The sequence below is a fragment of the Chanos chanos genome, chromosome 14 (assembly GCF_902362185.1).
Source record: "Chanos chanos chromosome 14, fChaCha1.1, whole genome shotgun sequence".
Classification (NCBI taxonomy): domain Eukaryota; kingdom Metazoa; phylum Chordata; class Actinopteri; order Gonorynchiformes; family Chanidae; genus Chanos; species Chanos chanos.
In genome coordinates, this window is record NC_044508.1 from 397,868 (window position 1) to 417,500 (window position 19,633).

The 19,633-nt window shown below is 44.4% G+C and overlaps 2 protein-coding genes across 2 annotated transcripts in view; one reads left to right on the forward strand and one right to left on the reverse strand.

The window, feature by feature from the left end:
* Positions 1 to 1,299: 1,299 nt before the first annotated feature.
* osmr (oncostatin M receptor) lies at positions 1,300 to 10,770 on the reverse strand. The gene is made up of 16 exons (XM_030791701.1): positions 10,762 to 10,770; positions 10,023 to 10,047; positions 9,291 to 9,445; positions 9,042 to 9,201; positions 8,557 to 8,829; positions 8,317 to 8,446; positions 7,641 to 7,783; positions 7,295 to 7,428; positions 6,805 to 6,949; positions 6,450 to 6,529; positions 6,067 to 6,265; positions 5,508 to 5,693; positions 4,008 to 4,109; positions 2,836 to 2,994; positions 2,276 to 2,472; positions 1,300 to 1,662 (listed from the first exon to the last, which is right to left on the reverse strand). The coding sequence occupies exons 1-16, from the start codon at positions 10,768 to 10,770 to the stop codon at positions 1,300 to 1,302; spliced, it is 2,460 nt and encodes an 819-aa protein (XP_030647561.1).
* Positions 10,771 to 10,865: 95 nt separating this feature from the next.
* lifra (LIF receptor subunit alpha a) overlaps positions 10,866 to 19,633 on the forward strand; it is a 14,102-nt gene continuing 5,334 nt past the window's right edge. Inside the window, exons 1-12 of the mRNA XM_030792000.1 lie at positions 10,866 to 11,057; positions 13,795 to 13,975; positions 14,192 to 14,331; positions 15,089 to 15,242; positions 15,536 to 15,808; positions 16,051 to 16,180; positions 16,414 to 16,556; positions 16,860 to 17,005; positions 17,702 to 17,855; positions 18,162 to 18,226; positions 18,500 to 18,722; positions 18,895 to 19,077. Of these exons, the coding sequence (XP_030647860.1) occupies positions 13,915 to 13,975; positions 14,192 to 14,331; positions 15,089 to 15,242; positions 15,536 to 15,808; positions 16,051 to 16,180; positions 16,414 to 16,556; positions 16,860 to 17,005; positions 17,702 to 17,855; positions 18,162 to 18,226; positions 18,500 to 18,722; positions 18,895 to 19,077 (1,672 nt within the window). The 5' untranslated portion in view covers positions 10,866 to 11,057; positions 13,795 to 13,914. The remainder of the gene's footprint in view (positions 11,058 to 13,794; positions 13,976 to 14,191; positions 14,332 to 15,088; positions 15,243 to 15,535; positions 15,809 to 16,050; positions 16,181 to 16,413; positions 16,557 to 16,859; positions 17,006 to 17,701; positions 17,856 to 18,161; positions 18,227 to 18,499; positions 18,723 to 18,894; positions 19,078 to 19,633) is intronic.

Genomic DNA, 19,633 nt, shown 5'->3' on the forward strand with positions numbered 1-19,633 from the left:
CAGAGACTGATAAGAAAGCTGGCAAATAAAAGAACCTTTTACAATCTTAATTGTCAGAAAGCGGACTTCCCATCATGCAATGCAGTAATACTTTTCCCTTACAGAGAGTCTCTGCTCTGACGCTGCAGAGCGTTTTCAGTCTTTTCGTTAAGCATGCCTTTGCCTCAGGTTCACAGAGCACCCAGTGAGTCTGCAGAGAGTTTTCAGTCTTTTCGTTAAGCATGCCTTTGCCTCAGGTTCACAGAGCACCCAGTGAGTCTGCAGAGAGTTTTCAGTCTTTTCGTTAAGCATGCCTTTGCCTCAGGTTCACAGAGCACCCAGTGAGTCTGCAGAGAGTTTTCAGTCTTTTCGTTAAGCATGCCTTTGCCTCAGGTTCGCAGAGCACCCAGTGAGTCTGCAGAGAGTTTTCAGTCTTTTCGTTAAGCATGCCTTTGCCTCAGGTTCACAGAGCACCCAGTGAGTCTGCAGAGCGTTTTCAGTCTTTTCGTTAAGCATGCCTTTGCCTCAGGTTCACAGAGCACCCAGTGAGTCTGCAGAGAGTTTTCAGTCTTTTCGTTAAGCATGCCTTTGCCTCAGGTTCACAGAGCACCCAGTGAGTCTGCAGAGCGTTTTCAGTCTTTTCGTTAAGCATGCCTTTGCCTCAGGTTCACAGAGCACCCAGTGAGTCTGCAGAGCGTTTTCAGTCTTTTCGTTAAGCATGCCTTTGCCTCAGGTTCACAGAGCACCCAGTGAGTCTGCAGAGAGTTTTCAGTCTTTTCGTTAAGCATGCCTTTGCCTCAGGTTCACAGAGCACCCAGTGAGTCTGCAGAGAGTTTTCAGTCTTTTCGTTAAGCATGCCTTTGCCTCAGGTTCACAGAGCACCCAGTGAGTCTGCAGAGAGTTTTCAGTCTTTTCGTTAAGCATGCCTTTGCCTCAGGTTCACAGAGCACCCAGTGAGTCTGCAGAGAGTTTTCAGTCTTTTCGTTAAGCATGCCTTTGCCTCAGGTTCACAGAGCACCCAGTGAGTCTGCAGAGCGTTTTCAGTCTTTTCGTTAAGCATGCCTTTGCCTCAGGTTCACAGAGCACCCAGTGAGTCTGCAGAGCGTTTTCAGTCTTTTCGTTAAGCATGCCTTTGCCTCAGGTTCACAGAGCACCCAGTGAGTCTGCAGAGCGTTTTCAGTCTTTTCGTTAAGCATGCCTTTGCCTCAGGTTCACAGAGCACCCAGTGAGTCTGCAGAGAGTTTTCAGTCTTTTCGTTAAGCATGCCTTTGCCTCAGGTTCACAGAGCACCCAGTGAGTCCTGCATTCCGATTTCGCGTCTCATAATTTCAGGATGGCGACTGTTGTGACATAGTCACTTGGGTGCAGGGGTAAATTTTCCTCACTCTGCGCCTCCTCCTGGGCAGTATTCTCCCTGTTCAGCGCCTCCTCCTGGGCAGAGCTATAAACGCCCATGGGCACATAGGAGCGATTGGTAATGCTCATCACATCCAGATTGGTGGGTTCATCCAGCATGGCTGAGGGTGTCTGGGGGCAGTACCCTGGGTGAGAGCTGATGACCTGAAGCCCTGGTTCTGTTTGATGCATGAGAGACATTTTTTCCAACACCAGTGTTGCGTTGACAACCTCCACATCACAGTAAGGACACTCCTCTACTCTCACGGCCTGGATTTTGGCACTCGCCTTCAGGATGAAGACACAAATTAATATGAAAACATGGTTCTGAGCAGGATTTGTATGGGCTGATGGGATTAGCAGTTTTATAACAGAGATTACTCTATACATGCCTCAAAAAGGCCATTGTCCAGGTCAAAGGCTTTGATCCTCACAGCAGACCGCGAGCTAAAGACCTCCACAGCGACTTCTGTCAGTCTGAGGGTAATGGAGAGAGAGACAGAAGAGGATGGAGTGATAGTGGAAGGTAATGGAGAGAGAGACAGAAGAGGATGGAGTGATAGTGGAAGGTAATGGAGAGAGAGACAGAAGAGGATGGAGTGATAGTGGAAGAACAGTGGACGGTAAAATACTGTAAAATAATGAAGACAGAGTTACCTTTTCCTGTGAGGCCACAAGAGGAAGCAGCAGCCAATCAGCATCAGAAGAGGGATCAAAGCCGTGGCGGTTAGCGAGTAGTCTGGGCAGAGAGAGAAAAACCATGACTGAATAAACCAAAGCTCTCTCCTCTCTCCTGGCACATCTCAGTGCAGTAGCATAAGTTTGTACTGGCCTGATGGGGAAACCCAGTTGATTTGTAAATGCCTCAAATTTGTTTTCTCTCCTGAGATTGTGCTCTGACCTTAATCCTGACCCCTGATCTTTGATCCATCTGCTCAGACTCACAGTTGGGCAATGTTGTGATCTGACGGCGGGTTTCTGGGCCAGAACCGGCGGATGTTTGGGCTGCCAGGCTGAAGGTGTACAGGGTTTGTGGCTGCAGGTCACTCACTGTTACCTGCTTAACGCGTGGGTCATTGACAGAGACGTTACGGGAATCTAGAACCAAACACACACACGCACAATATACCTGTCATATAATAGCGCACGGGGGGGTGTTCCAGTATGCAGGTTTAGTGAAAACTCTGAGTTAGTTAACTCAGAGCAAGTAGTAAACCTCCTAATAGAATAGCCCTATGGCTTTCTTTTGCTCGGAGAATGAAGCCATAGGGCTCTTCTATTAGGAGGTTAACTACTTACTCTGGGTTAACAAACTCTCAGTTTCCATTAAAACCCGCTTTCTGGAACACCCCCCAGATGTATATGTGCTGAGTTTGTAAATAAATGGACAAAGAGCCTCATGCTGATTGGATGAGAATCAGAAAGGCAAACTCTAATTGGATGAGAGTCAGAAATGCTGACAGTGACTGGTGCTCCATGGATCCTGGTTGTGCACAGTAATCTGGTATCCACTGATGAATCCTGGGTGCCTCGGGTCATCCTCATCATAACTCCACTCCAGTGTCACAGAGGACATGGTCACACTCAAAGAGGGAGAAATCTGAGGAATGAGCGTCGGTTCTGCAAAGAGGAAAAAAATCACAAAGACATAAAGTCATTTTACAAACATCATTAAAACATGACTGTTCATTAAAACCATGACCATTCATTAAAACATGACCGTTCATTAAACCATGACCGTTCATTAAAACTATGACTGTTCATTGAAGCCATGACTGTTCATTAAAGCCACAACTGTTCATTAAAGCCATGACCGTTCACTAAACATGACTGTTCATTAAAACCATGACCGTTCATTAAAACCGTGACAGTTCATTAAAACTATGAATGTTCATTAAAGCCATGACTGTTCATTAAAGCCATGACCGTTCATTAAAACCATGACCGTTCATTAAAACCATGACCATTCATTAAAACCATGACTGTTCATTAAAACCATGACTGTTCATTAAAACCATGACTGTTCATTGCCAAGACAAGTCACAAAACACAGCCCCCCACCCCCACCCAAAGGGCATTTAACAAACAGACAGTGACTCACATTCACAGCAATGTAAACAAGTGATGTTTGTGAGGGTTTGAAATTTTACTCGCGCTATCATAATAAGACATAATATCACACTTTCCAGAAAAGGGAGTTTAGTACTGAGGAGAAAACGTGAGGGTTTGTTTTAATATGGGGAGAGAAATTCTGAGGGTTTTTTGGTGGTGTTTTGTTTTAATATGGGGAGAGAAATTTTGAGGGTTTTTGGTGGTGTTTTGTTTTAATATGGGGAGAGAAATTCTGAGGGTTTTTTGGTGGTGTTTTGTTGAGTCATGCTGGTGTCATTTGGCTGTTAACTGTTCAGGGCTCTTCAGGGCCAGAGCTCCGGTTGAGCAACTGTTCTGCCCTGTGTCTGAACTCAGCTCCTGTATCCACCACCCTCTGACACCACCACCCTCTGACACTACCACCCAACAGGAAGGGCCTGTGTGTGTTATCTACAGAAAGAGATAGAGGATGTGTCCAAATGTGTGTGTGTGTGTGTGTGTGTGTGTGTGTAAGTGTGTGTGTTTCTTTGTAACCCACTCACTCAGCTCCTGTGTGTATCCAGTGTGAGTCTCTGTCAGCGTGTGACCCTCCTTCCTACAGCTGAAGATATTGAAGGAATACCTGCGGCCCTTCTCAAATTCCTCTGTAAAACAAAACATTTCCACACACACATTCCTCGAAGTTCTCCACTCATACAAACCAATAACTACAGACACCAGATGACGTGTTTTACAGAAAATGAGCTGAGAGCTGGAGTGTGAGCAGGTAATTAAAACTGGTGGGGCAGTGTCAGGTAATTAAAACAGGTGGGGGAGTGTCAGGTAATTAAAGTAATTAAGGTAATTAGAGTCTTTAAAAACAGGTCATTAAAAACCCTGTCAGATGTGGTGAGGGCCATAGGCTGTGTAACTACAGAAACTCTGTCAGTCTCAGAGGAGAATAAGAGGATGAAGGAGGAGGTGCTGTTGACTACACGGCTCTAACTCCTGTGTTTTTAATCCGCTGTTTGACCGCGGGTCTTCATAAGAATAGAGACAGTTTATCAATAGTTCACTGTATTCATTTGCACATTAACTGTATGTGTATTTCCTTATTATTTTTCTCTGTTTTTCTCTGTTACTGTGGACAAGTTGGTAGTTTACAGTGGATACCAGCAGTAATGCACTCCTGATACCAGCCACTGTCAGTCCTCACTCACTCATTGTCTAAGCCGCTCATCCATAATTTAAAACCTGATGTGTATCTTATCCTAATTAGGGTCACGGGGGGTGCTGGAGCCTGTCCCAGCGCTCATAGGGCACAAGGCATTGACAGGTCGCCAGTCCATCGCAGAGCAGGCAAACACAATCACATTCATACCTAGGGGCAATTTAGTGTCTCCCATTCACCTGCATGCCTTTGGGGAAACCAGCGCTCCCGAAGGAAACCTATACAGACACGGGAAGGACATGCAAACCTGGCCGACCGACCGGGAATCCAGCCCAGGACCTCCGGCACTACCCACCCAACTGCCAGGCCTCCAACATATACAATACCTCCATTTCAATCAGTATAAAATGATCATACATAAAACATAAGCATCTGTTTTCCTATGTGCTAATACTGTCTGTCTGTCTGTGTGTGTGCGTGTGTGTGTGTGTGTGTGTGTGTTTGCAAACGTCTTGTTTCACTGTGGTCTCAGTAGTTAGGGTTAGGCTTAGGGTTAGGGTGTTTAACTGTGGGTTTGTGTGTTAGGCTCACTGTGTTGGATGCTTTGTTTGGACTTTATCATCACCCTTTTCTCAGAAAAGGTCTCGTGGACAAAAAGCTGATGAAAAACACACTAACTAAAGCCTGCAGCTCCTCCTGGTTCTTCACAGGAGACGACAGAGCCACTGGACAGAGAGGAGAGGAATCTCCCCCTCCCACTGGACAGAGAGGAAAGGAATCTCCCCCTCCCTCTGGACAGAGAGAAGAGGAATCTCCCCCTCCCCTCAGCCTCAGATCCTCTTAGTGTAGCTTGGCGTGTGTCTGGGACTGGGAAACAGAGAGGTGTCAGTACCTGCTTCGAGGGCTATGGAATTGTGTCCAGTTGGAACAGTCCTCCACTGTAGGGAGCAAGGAACCGCACTCCCCATCATGCACCACTCCACTGTATAACCACAGAGGGCGGAGCCATCCTCCTTCCAGGAAAGAAGAAAGCCTTCGATGGCACTTCCCACAATTCTCTTTTTCAGGACCACACCATCTGTCAAAACACAACGCAAGACATTCTGAGTACTGGTGCATGAATCTGGTCTTTCCAGTCACACCTGTCACACTCAAAGGCCTCAGCTAATAGCAAAACTCTTCCACCAGTCAAAGAGGTATGGTAATTAATGCTGACAACATCAACATCGTCAACATGTTTGGTGTTGTTCAGAATACACCATAATATCTCTAAAGTCATGTCTAGTTCACATATACTGACAGGTGGTGTGTTTCCAAATCCAGTTTAAGTTTGTGAACCAAAATACTGAGACCAGTGAAGCACCGGAATTAGATTAAAGTATAGATATAAAGTCTAGATATAAAGTATATAACAGAGAAGAGAATGTTTGTCTCAGTCTGGGTCTGGTCACCTGAGTGGACCGGGGGGATGCTGATGTAAGACGACACGGACTGGCCTGTCCCTAGCACAGCCCGTACCACCACTCTGCACGGTTCTGACCCAACACGGAAATCTTCCCGGGTCTTGGTAACGTTACGGCACACAGTCGTTCCGGATCTTTCCAGACACACTTCATACAGCTTAATGTGTGAGTGTGAGTCACAGCTTGCCTGAGGAAGAGAACAGTTTGGGAATTATAATCCAGAGTTACAGAGAGAGGTACAAAAACCATCCAAAACAGAACTCATCAGAACCGCCCCTGTGCTTCACCTCAAACACACACTGCTTTTGATTTACAGCAACATTAACACCTCAAACAGAAAAGTCTTTTTCTAACCCTAACCCTAAACGTACAGTGCTCCACAGAACTGTAACGTCGCGTCCCAGTGCGTCCACCTGGATTGTCCTCCAAACGGCAAGCGTCACGGGGGGATCTGGAGAGAGGAGGCGAGAAAGGTCACGGGGAGATCTGGAGAGAGGACCCTGAGGACCTGCACACAGCACCCTGAGGACCTGCACACAGCACCCTGAAGCCCTGCACACAGCACCCTGAGGACCTGTACACAGCACCCTGAGGCCCTGCACACAGCTCGGGCAGTTCAGACACTGGATAAGCAGACAGCGTGTGTCCAGTGAACAGTACACTGTTGAAGAGAAAAGGGAGAGCAGAACTGTTTGTGCGACTCAGGGGCATAAGGGGTCGACTCACAGGTACAGAAATGTACGTCATCACTCCATTTTCCCCAGTCCTTGCCCTGCACAGCACAGCGCACCCTAGTGGAGAAACTGAAGCTGGGCAGCAACTCTAGCACTGTGACAGAATGCTCTCTCACAGCCCCTTCAACCTTCAACTCCTGAAACACAGCAAACACCAATCAGATCTCTGGCCAGAGCTCTGAAACACAGCAAACACCAATCAGATCTCTGGCCAGAGCTCTGAAACACAGCAAACACCAATCAGATCTCTGGCCAGAGCTCTGAAACACAGCAAACACCAATCAGATCTCTGGCCAGAGCTCTGCAAACTGTACAATCCTGATGTAGAGCAAACAGAAACAAAAGTTAGATGAAATCTGTAATTCTACATATAATTTCAAGTATATAATGTCGAGTCAATAAGGTAATTGGGCTATCTCGTACTAAATGACACCCCTTAAAGGCAGGTGCTGAGAGGCAAGTAAAAAACAAGTAAAGTTCACCACAACTTTCCGTCCTGGATCTGTTTGGATCTGACAGACCAGCTGAAGCCCAGAGAAGCTCCCGTCTAACATCCATGAAACAGTGGCCTGAGTCGCAGCCGGACTGACAGACACATGCTGGGCTTCGGGGAACACTGAGACACAGAGAGAGTCAGATCCCCACCCCCTCCCCTGTTACAAACACACTGACTGGTGGAGAGGGGCGTACAGCAGTAAGGGGCAGGTATCTGTTTTTATTCCTCTGTATTATCATTCCGGTGTATTTAGGGTCAACTCAAAATATTTAAAAAAAAATAAAAAGAAGATAAGCACCCAAAATGAGTGTTTCACTTGTTTGACCTCTGACCTGTGTCAGCGATGTCAAAGGTGAGGGTCACGCTCTCCTGTCCCAGGCTGTTCCTCTCAGTCACTCTCACAACGTACTCTGTTCGGTTCAGGACCACGGGAAAACTACAGAGCGTCTCTTTGCACTCCACTGTGCCCATGTTCCTGAGTGTGCAGAGTGAGAGGCAGTGAGAGAGAGATTTGGTTCATAATAAAGAAGATCTGTGGAGGACATGAGAGACTACAGCTGCTGTTTCAGGTGCTATTTTCTGGAGGAGTAAAAAGCAGAGACTCTGTGAGAAAAGGGGTGTGGACGGACAGGGAAGGTGCTGAGTTTGCTCTTGTACGGAAACATTCTTAAATTTCTGCTGCATCTGATAACAAAACAGGAAACCAAACATCTTAAGCACAGTAGATAGCATTAGGTGGAAATCAGATCCAGTCTTGAAGATAACAGGGGACGTGAAGCAAAGTATTCATTACCTTAGTTGAAAGTATTTAGTATTAATAAAGTATTTATTAGCACTTAGTATTTTCAGTAAATGAATTTTGACCTCTTATTTTTTAGCCGGATAATCGTCCTTCAGTGTAATGAGAGCTGCTTTCCTTACGTAGAGGTGGGCATTACAATGCCAAACACAAGTGAAAACTAATCATTTCACCCTATGAACATTGCTGATGTTAAAAATGAAACTCACTCCACATGAAGGGCGTAATTACGCTTATTTGAGCCACTTAAGTTGGGGGGTCTACCAGGCCTCCAGGAGCAAGTCACTGTCCTCATGTCCACAGTCTCACAACTCACATTCTGTAATTTCTGAGGAGGAACTGAAGAAAAACATTGTATTACATATTCTAAAATCTTTTCATTCTCTTACAATAAAAATCCTATGCAGCATACACCTTTATTATAATATCAGAGCTAAAAATTTACTCACAAGTAACGTAGTTTAAAGCTACTCTCTCATAGCCTTTTGAATCACGACATCCAAAATTGACCCCCAAAGCTCGGCTGGCGTTAAGGTTTGTCACATTGATGGCTCTGACATGCTCTCCCACGCTAATGACCGGGTACAGGCTGTTATTGAATGTGATTTTAGTTATTTCTGTTCCACGTCGAGGTACACAGCAAAAGAGAACAGAGGCGCCTTCTCGGAGAATTTGATCTTTGGGAAACATCTTGGTGTTTTTCCCGTCTTGGTTCTGATCTCCTACAATACAGAGACTTGGGTGCTAGTTAGGGATCCACTGAAGAGCGAGCTAGCTAAGTGTTAATTGTGAATTGTTAACTGTTAATTAATTGTTAATCTATCAAGAGAAGCATTTACAGTGACAAATGATTCCCATTGAAACGCACCACAAACTGACTATAGTCGGTTTTACAGTCAGTGCACTGACTAGACGTACTCTAAAATTACTTTACCGAAATTGGTTTTCCATGGAGTCCATTCACTGGAGAAGGACGCGTTTATGATACGCCTTAGGCGCACGGAGTGGTCTGCACATTGTAACGGCAGCTGCGAGGTCCATATCCACGAGTAGGGTATGCTTGCTTTCTTATCAGACTTTATGCTGATGTTAGTCTAATCACAAGAGAGTGAGAGCAAACAGAGAGATTCAAGTTACTCGTGTGCATTATATAGAAAGTGAAACATATTACTTTTTTACCCACCTGGAGAATGTTGTCAAAGGTTTCTGTGCGACCAACTTGGATTTCATACGTCGCATCTACATCCTCCTGTATACAACCGTCTGACCACTGAACTTCCAATCTCCACATATTCACTGGGCGAAGCTGCTCAATTACAGGTCCAGCGACATCGCATCCTGTCAGAATTGGACAACATAGGCCTGACATAAGGAAGACAAAATACTGCACTTGAAAGAACTTTTAGAAAATTATCATCTCTAACCGACTGCTAGACACCTCCGAATGCCAGATAATGCAAACGTCAGGATGATAACCAAACCGCAAATTTGTATTTTCTGAAGCATTTTGCTTTTTTTTTCTGTTGTTTTCAGCTGTAACCAGAGGGTTGACGAATGGTGAAGAGAGTGCTCGTCAACGCAGCCGCTCTCTCTGTACAAAGCGACCGCAGAACTGTGAGAAGGACGCATACATTTCACAATCAGAGGACAAGCCGTTTTCCGCCCTAAACTACTGTATGCATTTTTACTGAACTACTGTAGAATGTTTTCACTGACTGCCAGATGGTGAGACAACAAACGGGAAATTTATTTTTAAAAACAAAAGAATTTTAGCAAGGCACTTTTACTGATTCTTTACAGTTCATTCATTTCACATTTAATCAGTAGTTTTCTTCAATTCCATTGTAGTAGGGTCAACCAAGTCGCATTATTATAGTTTGGTGACATCTTGAGGTATGTGATGGAAGCTGCTCACCGAGTGCAATACCATTCACAGTGAACTGAGGCGAGAGAACACCGTCACTATGTTTTCACACAGAACAGTTTTCCACATTAAATTAACGATACACTATTACATAAATGTAAGCCATTTGGAAATTTGGCTGTAAAATGAACGTGTGTAGGCTATATACGTGTTTATTAATCTGCCATATATTATGTGCCGTCGGGTAACTCAATAAATCAGAATATTTTAGAATTATTAGAGAATTATTCTATCTCGTGTTTTTAATTTCAGACGATTCGTTTCAGAAGCCAGTCGTACAACCAGTACCACATACTTAATGTGGAGAGTACACTTTAGGATGCCGCCCACGCCGAACAGGGTAGGGCCAAATCAGAGATTGTAAAAGTGAGAGTCAGATGTACAACTCACGGTAAAAAAAAAAAAAAAAAATATATATATATATATATATATATATATAAATATATATCGTAGGCCTACCGTTTAAGGATGGATTTATGGCCATACAAGTGAGTAAACCGTGGAAGTTAGTATCGTTTTGTATGAAAAATTAGATCGACACAAACTTTGTGATTTTGTCGAAAATGCTGTAAATTAACATGAAGTTATTGCAGACCATAGACGATACCCAACAAACTTACATTTTCCTTTCCTTTGTCTTTTCTTTAGAGTTCTGTTATGCATTATTTAAAACCTATGATGTTCAACCCCGTTGCACTGCAGATCCAAGCCTCTGTTCAACTACGCCTACCTGCGACATTCTAATAAGACCGCAGGTAGGGATCTGCTCCATTTTCATGGTCTGTGGCCAAATCTACTGCATTCACGAAAGGACGGGCTGTTCCACTGTTTTCCTAATGTAGTCAGGCAGGCCGTTAGGCCACACTGTTCCTGGGAATTTCGTCGCTGAACTGTCGGGAAGCGGCTGTGTCGTCTCGCCATGGCAAGCACACATGTCGGCAATTATCAGAGATAACTACCAACGACTGGATGTATGGATACATTTTAGCTACCTTGAAATAATCCAAAAGAGGAAAAATTATCCAGGTAATGTGTCAAGTGAGTTATCCTCAGGGCTAATACGGTTTGTACACCAACTAGCTCACTTAGCCTAAATAAGATATTGCGTTACCTTACTAAGTCCCTTACTGAAGTCTGTCAATCTGTCATATGAACCTGTGTTTTCTTAACTATGTACGAACCAACTGAATGGTGACAACGATCACCTAGAATTTTATTAATATTACACGAACTGGACGTTTCAGCAGGTCATGGGAGAATGCGAAATGTGCTAACTAACATTAGCTAAGTTAGCTAAACCTCATCTTTCAACTCAGGGAGAAAGGCCGCGATTGCCAGCCATGCGCATAATCTTAGTAATTCAGAAAAATTACTATATATTTGAATATGTCTCAGGACATCGGTTATATGTATATTACACACACACACACACACATATATTTTATATATATACACACACACACACACACACACACACACATATATATATATATATATATATATATATATATATATATATATATATACACACACACACACATACATATACACACACAGACACGCACATAAATACAGGAGTTGACGTGGTTTTAATTGTTCAAATTAGCCTGCAGGCTGACTGCCGTAGAAAAGACTTCAGATGCGATCACTCACTGAAAAATTCTGCGCTGTTGATTCCAACAGATTTTTAAAAACTGGCAATTACTTGCGGATTCATGTATTTTTTTTTGTTGCTCGTGCTATGTAAAATGAGTTCATTTGATTTTGAAGAGTCCTCTGGTATACTGTATTTTTACGTTCATGTTGACAGACACTGTCCTGTACAGAATGTGATGTTAGCAAAGAGTAATTAATTATGTACGAGGCCCTTTGTATGTCTCACTGCAGGTGCTTTCGCGTGCAGGGTCGCCTACAGCAATTAACACTGTCATATGGAACGAAAACAAAAGCACGAGAATGAGAACCCAGTTACGCACGACATGGAGGATTAGTAGATGTTGTACAGCCGTTCAGGTCCCACGTTAAAATAGTTTTCACAGGTTTCCTGCGACGTGCAACAGCAGTCAAAGTCTGCTTAGTTCACAAAAAATCCTTTATATATATATATATGTGTGTATATATATATATGTTGTTGTTTTTTTGTTGTTTTTTTTAAAGCAGTTACACATTTCTGGAGGAGAGTGATAATGTATTTGGTTCTGTGGAAATGTATTGCCTCTGTAGGAGAGAGTCATAATGCCTTCAGTTCTAAAGGTGAAAGAGTGGTGAAGTTGTTTAGTGTTTAATGGTTGATGAATGAATTGTTTTCTGTTAATAGGGTAAATACTCAGTTGAACTACACAGCTGACTGGGCACAGTACTAAAACACAAACCCCTCTAACCCAGACTGGCTATAGTTATAGCTTATCAGCTCTGTGTGAAGGCTAATGGAAGCCAGAAATCAGAGATCTAGACTTGTTTCCTTTGTTTCCGCCCTGTGGCTGACAAATTTCCCAGTGAGGCTGTAAACCATGAGAGGAGTGACACTTAGGTAACTGTTTTTTCTTTTTTTTAAAACAAAAAAGGTTTGTTGTGTTAACTTGGTAAGGAAACTGTGTTGGACAGGAGCCCAGTTTCAGTCTCTGGTTCTCTTGATGTCAGGTTCTTTCCCGTAACTGTGTGACTGGTTTTCCTTCTGTCTGACCTGCCCCGTCGACCCCTGGGGAACAGCAGCCGTCTGTGGATTCCAGGAGGAATTTGTCTGTTTGCTCTTACAGTGATGTTTTCTGTTTTTTAGCCTTTCATCCCCTGTTCGTTCTCCTCTTCATTGCAAAACTTTGTTTTAGAACTTGGCAAACATCTTGTTTAAGTACACACACTGTTTGCGGACTTACATACGGTAAGGTTTCAGACTTTGTCCTGAGTGTGGATGTGACTGTCAGGCAGTGCAGGTATGGAACCTGGCTTTGGTCACAAACAGACAGCACTAGTAAAACTGATGTATTACAGTAAAGGCAATACTAATAAAACAGATGTATTACAGTATAATAAGGTTTGTTGGGGCAGCCAGAGTCCAGAATGGTTTTATTAAACAGGCCGGGGTCTCAGACACACGCAGCCGTGTCTGGCAGGACCGGTCTGCAGTGATTGACTAGACCTCCTTTAAAAACACTTTTCAGTTTCAGTTTGAGTGGGATTCAGAGGGGGAGTTAGACGGGAAAGGCTGGTGTGTCTTTGGCCTGTTTAAACGTGCTCCTTGGCAAACTGCAATCTGTGCTCAACCAACCAAAACCATGTCAGTTTGGGCACAGAGCCAGTACTCACAGAGTAAAGTCATCAGTGGGAACCACATCCTACAGGTTTAGGACAGCAGCTTGCAGGAGAACTGGAACTCAGACTTTCACGGTTGAGGATGGATTCGTTTTTTGTTTTTTTTTCCATGACACTCATTCAGGTTTCCATTTTCATCTCGCAGCCCTGTAAGAAAGACCAGGTTAGCCCAGCGATTGTCATCAGTTCTCATTTAAAAAACAGAAATGTATTTTGAAAGCCCAGATGTGTGGGTTGCAGACATGGGGAAATGGGCATTTTGAATGGCTGTTTGTTGGTGATTTGTTTGGTACGGTGGTTTGACAGACGCTGCATTGTTGGAGCTGACTGGAATATCTGGCCCTCACAGTACTGACTGCAGCGGGGTGGAGAGACACCTCCATCAGGTTAGACGAAACAACCATGACTTTTCTCCACCTCTCATCTCTCTCTGCTCCTCTCTGGTCTTTTTAAGGAACCCTGAACAGTTACTGCACTAAACTACAGCTGTCCAGGACCAGCCCTAGAGCAGTCCGTCTGAGTGGGAAAACCAGTCCGTCTGAGTGGGAAAACCAGTTTACCCACTGTGCCCAGTATGCTGCGCAGCCTGCTGGGAGCAGTTCTGCTGGCCCTGCGGTTCGGCCTGTGCTTCTGTGGTATGCTCACGACTCCTCCTTTTGGACACACTGTTGTTTGTCATGTCTGGGGCAGAGGCAGTGGGTTTGAATGGGTTTTTATGAAGGAGCTCCTGTTCTCACAAGCCTTTTGGGACCGTCTGGATCGTGTAACTTTTTTGTGAGGTAACTGTTTAGAGAATGTTAGTTTTTGTTGATATTTGCTGTGGTTCTTTGTGGTGTTTGTTGACTGTGCAGGGTCAGAGCTGGCTGGGCCGCGGAGTGTGGCCGTCCAGCGGGACTTGGCCAGGCAGACGCTGCAGTTAACATGGGAAAGTGACTCCTCTGTCTTTGACATCGAGATTCTTCACACAGAACTGGAGGACATGGTGTTCAACGTGAGTGTCTTCCCGATATCTGCTCTCTCTCGCTGTCTACACATACAACACACACACACACACACACATACACATACAACACACACACCCTCTCTACACATACACACATAACACCACACAAGCACACACACACACACACACACAGATACCATATACATACCATACACATACACGCACATTCTAGACATACAACACACTACACACACACTCACACACACAATCATACTCCGCACATACCACACACACACACACACAGACACACACACACATACACATACAACACACACACACACACACCCTCTCTACACATACACACATAACACCACACAAGCACACACACACACACACAGATACCATATACATACCATACACATACACGCACATTCTAGACATACAACACACTACACACACACTCACACACACAATCATTCTTCACGCATACAAACTCTCTACACACTCACACACACACATATATATATACTCTATACACACTATATATAGTCAGATTCATCAGCAGTGTTGGTGATGTCATTGATGATACTTGGAATACAGTGAATGATCTGAAAACTGACTCTTAAAATCTAATTTAAATCTTGCCTTAAATGGATCAGTGTCATCCCGCCTTTTGATGCTCAGCAGCAGCCCTTCATGTGTTTACTTTGCTGTGTCCCAGCTGTTTACATGAGCATCACTGACAGTTGGTTGTTGTTGAGGTGTTTTTAGAGGTTAAATTTATTGGTGTGTCATGTTTGTGTAGGCCACAGTGACAGTGCCTGCAGACTCCAGTAGAGGGCAGCACCAGTGGAACTGGACCTCAGCAGTGCCTCTGGAATGCACCTCCCACTCAGTTCGTCTCAGAGCACGAGAGGACAACAGGCTGAGTCAGTGGAGCCCCAAACAAACGCTGCCAGGTTTGGAACAACACAGCACCCCGCCCGCCAGCCTAACACCACCACAGGCCTGTTGCACTGTTACAGTGTTGTCTCTCCAACAGCACAGTACCAACACCAACACAGGCCTGTTGTAGTGTTGTAACACAGTAATACTAGGGTGACAGTGCCATGGCATGACTGTTAACTTACTGTAACACTGTAACAGTACACTAACAGCACCGTTACATTACCGTGTGATGTTACCTTACTGTAGTACGGCCCATGGCAGCGTGGTTCTGTCTGGTGGTCTGACTGGTGTTGTGTGTGTCCAGGGATGGACCTGCCTGATCAGACCCAGTCCAAGATGTTCCCACAGGACAGAGTGGTCCCAGTGGGCAGTACTCTCAGCTTCTGCTGCATTGTGGGAGAGGGGAAGGAGTTTGGCAGCATTCACTTTAAGAGTCAGAAGATGGAGGTCGTCAGGCTGAGTCGCCGTAGTTACGCCACCACAGTCACTCTTCACGGACCATCAGGTCCCACAGGGGACAATGTGGTGTGTTTCAGTGGACCCTTACTCATCACTGGGGCAGTGGTGTTTGTGGGCTGTGAGTATCTGTCTGGTCTTACTGTCTGATTAGTGTTGTACTGTGAGTATCTGTCTGGTCTTACTGTCTGATTAGTGTTGTACTGTGAGTATCTGTCTGGTCTTACTGTCTGATTAGTGTTGTACTGTAGCCAAACAAGTTTGCGACTGGTTAATACAAGTGTGTTTATGAAAAGAGGTGAGTTATGATTAGCATAATGATGATGATGATGATGATGATGATAATGATGTGTCTGCCTACAGATCCTCCAGGTGATGAGGGTTTAGAGTGTGAGACTTCTGACCTGACCTCTGCAGAATGTCACTGGAGTAAAGGTCGTGACACAAAGCTAAGACTTAAATCTGCCCTCACCAGTTACACACTGAATGGAAGGTTTGTCCCCTGCATGTAAACACATGTAAACAAACACATGTAAAGACATGTCAATAAACGCATGTAAATAAACACAAGTAAGGACATGTAAACACATTCACTCAAGCGTACATGCTTCTGACATGGTTTAAAGTTGTTTTCCTAATTGTTTCTTGAAATAACCAATGAACAGAATCCAGGATTTGTAGGGACTCTGTCATTTTTCAGAATTTCGTTGTTTGTCTGATCGACAGGTTTTGCGCTGATGCCAGTGGAAGAAATGCAAAGAATCCTTTGCAGTGTAAGTGGGAACACTGGCAGAGGAACTGGACTCTGGTTGCTCAAAATCCCCTGGGATCGGTCCGGCTCACTGACTCCGCGGACGTGAACGAGCGTGGTAAACTTCTCCCCTGTCTCTCCCTGAACCAGGGATATTCATTCACACTGCTGAGCAAACACTCAGTCATGTTCTATAGAGTCAGGAGAAGAGCGACCTCAGTACAGCTTTACTGATCTGAATGTGTAAACTAACACACACATTTAGTCTAGAACTGTTCGCCAGTCGATCCGTATCTGTAAACTAACACACACATTTAGTCTAGAACTGTTCGCCGGTCGATCCGTATCTGTAAAAAAAACCCCACACCTTCAGTCTTTAACTGTTCACCTGTCGATCGGAATTTCTGGGCCGGTCCTGTAGTTCGCCCTGTGGCCCCTTGGAACCTGACCGCTCCGGTTGTGAAGGCGTGGAATGCCAGCGTTGAATGGAACTGGGCCGTCGCTGCTTATAAAACACTGCCAATGATCTGTCAGGTCCAGCTGACTGGTGACGGACACACAATCACAGTGAGTCAGCCAATCATATTTCAGCATGAGACTAAGGCGGATACACTGTGTAGTTTGTGTATGTGTGTGATTTGTTTACTTTGTGTTGGTTATGGTGTAATGAAATAGTTGTTTATTTTGTGTTAGTTATAGTGGTATGAAATAGTTGTTTATTTTGTGTTGGTTATAGTGTAATGGAATAGTTGTTTATTTTGTGTTGGTTATGATGTAAGGAAATAGTTGTTTATTTTGTGTTGGTTATGATGTAATGAAATTGTTGTTTATTTTGAGTTGGTTATAATGTAATGAAATTGTTTATTTTGAGTTGGTTATAATGTAATGAAATTGTTTAATTTGTGTTGGTTATGATGTAATGAAATAGTTGTTTATTTTGTGTTGGTTATGATGTAATGAAATAGTTGTTTATTTTGTGTTGGTTATGGTGGAATGAAATAGTTGTTTATTTTGTGTTGGTTATAGTGGAATGAAATTGTTGCAGTGTTTTGTAATTGTGTGCTTTTAGTGGTGTGCAATTTTGTGTGTTTGTATTGGTGTGCGTCTGTCTTTGGGCATCTGTCGTGGTATGTGTGTGTGTTGGTGTGTAATTTTATACATGTGTTTTGTAATGCTGTGTATCTGTCTGTGAACATCTGCAGTGGTGTGTGTGTGTAATGGAGTTAAACTGGGGTTTGTCTCTCTCTCTCTCTCTCTCTCCAGCGTAACGTCACAGGTGTAGGTCTGGCCCAGGCAGTCCTGAGGGACCTGCGACCTGATGAAGCCTATGGGGTGAAAGTTCGCTGTGCGGCACTAAACCACTTCTGGAAATGGGGCAGCTGGAGCTCCAGTCACACGCTGCACACGCAGATGGACCGTGAGTTCCCCGCCGCTGTTTACAGGCAGTCACACACACACACACACACTCAGATACACACAGTGTCTGACATAGGGACTAGATTGACTAGGGACTAGATTGACTAGGGACTAGATTGACTAGGGACTAGATTGACTAGAGACTAGATTGACTAGAGACTAGATTGACTAGGGACTAGATTGATTTGTTGATAATTGTCACTGTTCACAGTGTGTAAAGTGTTGGTCAGTGTTTACAGTGTGTAAAGTGTTGGTCAGTGTCAGTGTTGTTGAGAGTTAAAGATGTTTAAATATTTTTGTCATCCAGGACCTGAAACTCCAGATGTGTGGATTTGGATGAAGAATGAGAGAACAGCTTGGGTTCTGTGGAAAGTAAGTGCTCTCAACTCCACACTGTGACACTTTCATACAGGAGACGCCACCAGAGCAAATCTGAGCTCTGTAGACATATCTCAGTATCTTCACCATATGACTGAAGACACTGATTTTACCCCATCTCTTTGTCTCTCTCTCTCTCTCTCTCTCTCTGTGTCTGTTTTCCTCTCTCTCTCTCTCTCTCTCTCTCTCTGTCTCTCTCTCTCTGTCTCTCTCTGTCTCTCTCTCTCTCTCTCTCTGTGTCTGTTTTCCTCTCTCTCCCTCCGTCAGCCCCTGTCGGGCAGGGACAGCCACGGTGCGCTGCTGGGTTATGATGTGTCTGTGTCAGATGAAGGAGTGAAGGGGTGGAAAACACTCTCTCTCCCTCAGCACGTTCAGAACACCTCTGTCACCCTTGGCAACACCACCGCTTCCATCACCGTGTCCGTCACTGCGCGGAATCTGATTGGCTCCTCTCCTCCAGCCCGCGTGGTGGGCCCTGAGTATCGGGCCGGTAAGGATGGGGAAAGACACTCTCTTACTTCATCACATGAATTTCATTGGTCATTTTGTTTGGAGCGACTGTCGGTGTGAAGTACTTTAACGGGGAGACAGGGGAGTGAGGTGACTGCTGGGTTTGCTTTCCTGTTCTGATCTGCAGTAACTGTAGTGATTTTTTTTGGTAGATTCTGATGATGCAGCGTCGGAGCTGATTGGCAGAGGTGGTGGTTTTGACCTGGCGTGGGCGGAGTCTGGGAATGCCAGTTTGGGTTATGTGTTAGAGTGGTTCAGCACTGGTTGTGAGGCCGACTGCCATGTGGAGTGGCTGAAGATTCCAGAGGGAGAGACCAGTGCTAAGGTCCAGTCAGGTAAGCTCAAATCCAGGAGCATGGAGCTAATCCTAAAAGATTAATCAGAATTTGAAGCTGACATGCCCTTTTTTTTTTTTCCCTTTCTCATGGTGAGAAGATAGCGTCTACAGTGCGCATATGCTCATATGGCGATTACGACACCTTTAACGTCAATGTCCACTCAGTAACTATTTTAAGTAACAATAAAATCCACATTTTCATAATCCAGACCATAATAATAATGAATAATTCATCAAAGTTACAATGGTAGACATGAATTCACATAAAGCAATAAAGTAAATATCATTTATTAAAGTAACTGCACACTGCAGTGAAGGAGGGCGGGGCAGTCGGTGGTTGTCTTGCAGGCGTCGTGTGTTTCTGTCTCTGACTAAAGCGAGGAGCCTCCTGTCCCGTTCAGACCGCCCTTATGGCAGTACTTCAGTTTTACTGTCATTTACAGAAATCCTGTTGTTGGCACAGCTCCAGCTGTGTGTGAAAAGGAAGACGTGTGGATTTCTCCCCCTCATGTTCACGAAGAAGAGTCTCAAAATAAGCGCTGCTCAAGTTTAAT

Bases quoted from the DNA above. Each gene is read 5' to 3' on its own strand.
- osmr (XM_030791701.1), bottom strand. The intron at 7,429-7,640 runs GTCAGAGGTCAA...TCTGTGTCTCAG, and splicing joins CTTTGACATCGCTGACACAG to TGTTCCCCGAAGCCCAGCAT. The intron at 6,950-7,294 runs GTGAACTTTACT...GCTGTGTTTCAG, and splicing joins ATCCAGGACGGAAAGTTGTG to GAGTTGAAGGTTGAAGGGGC.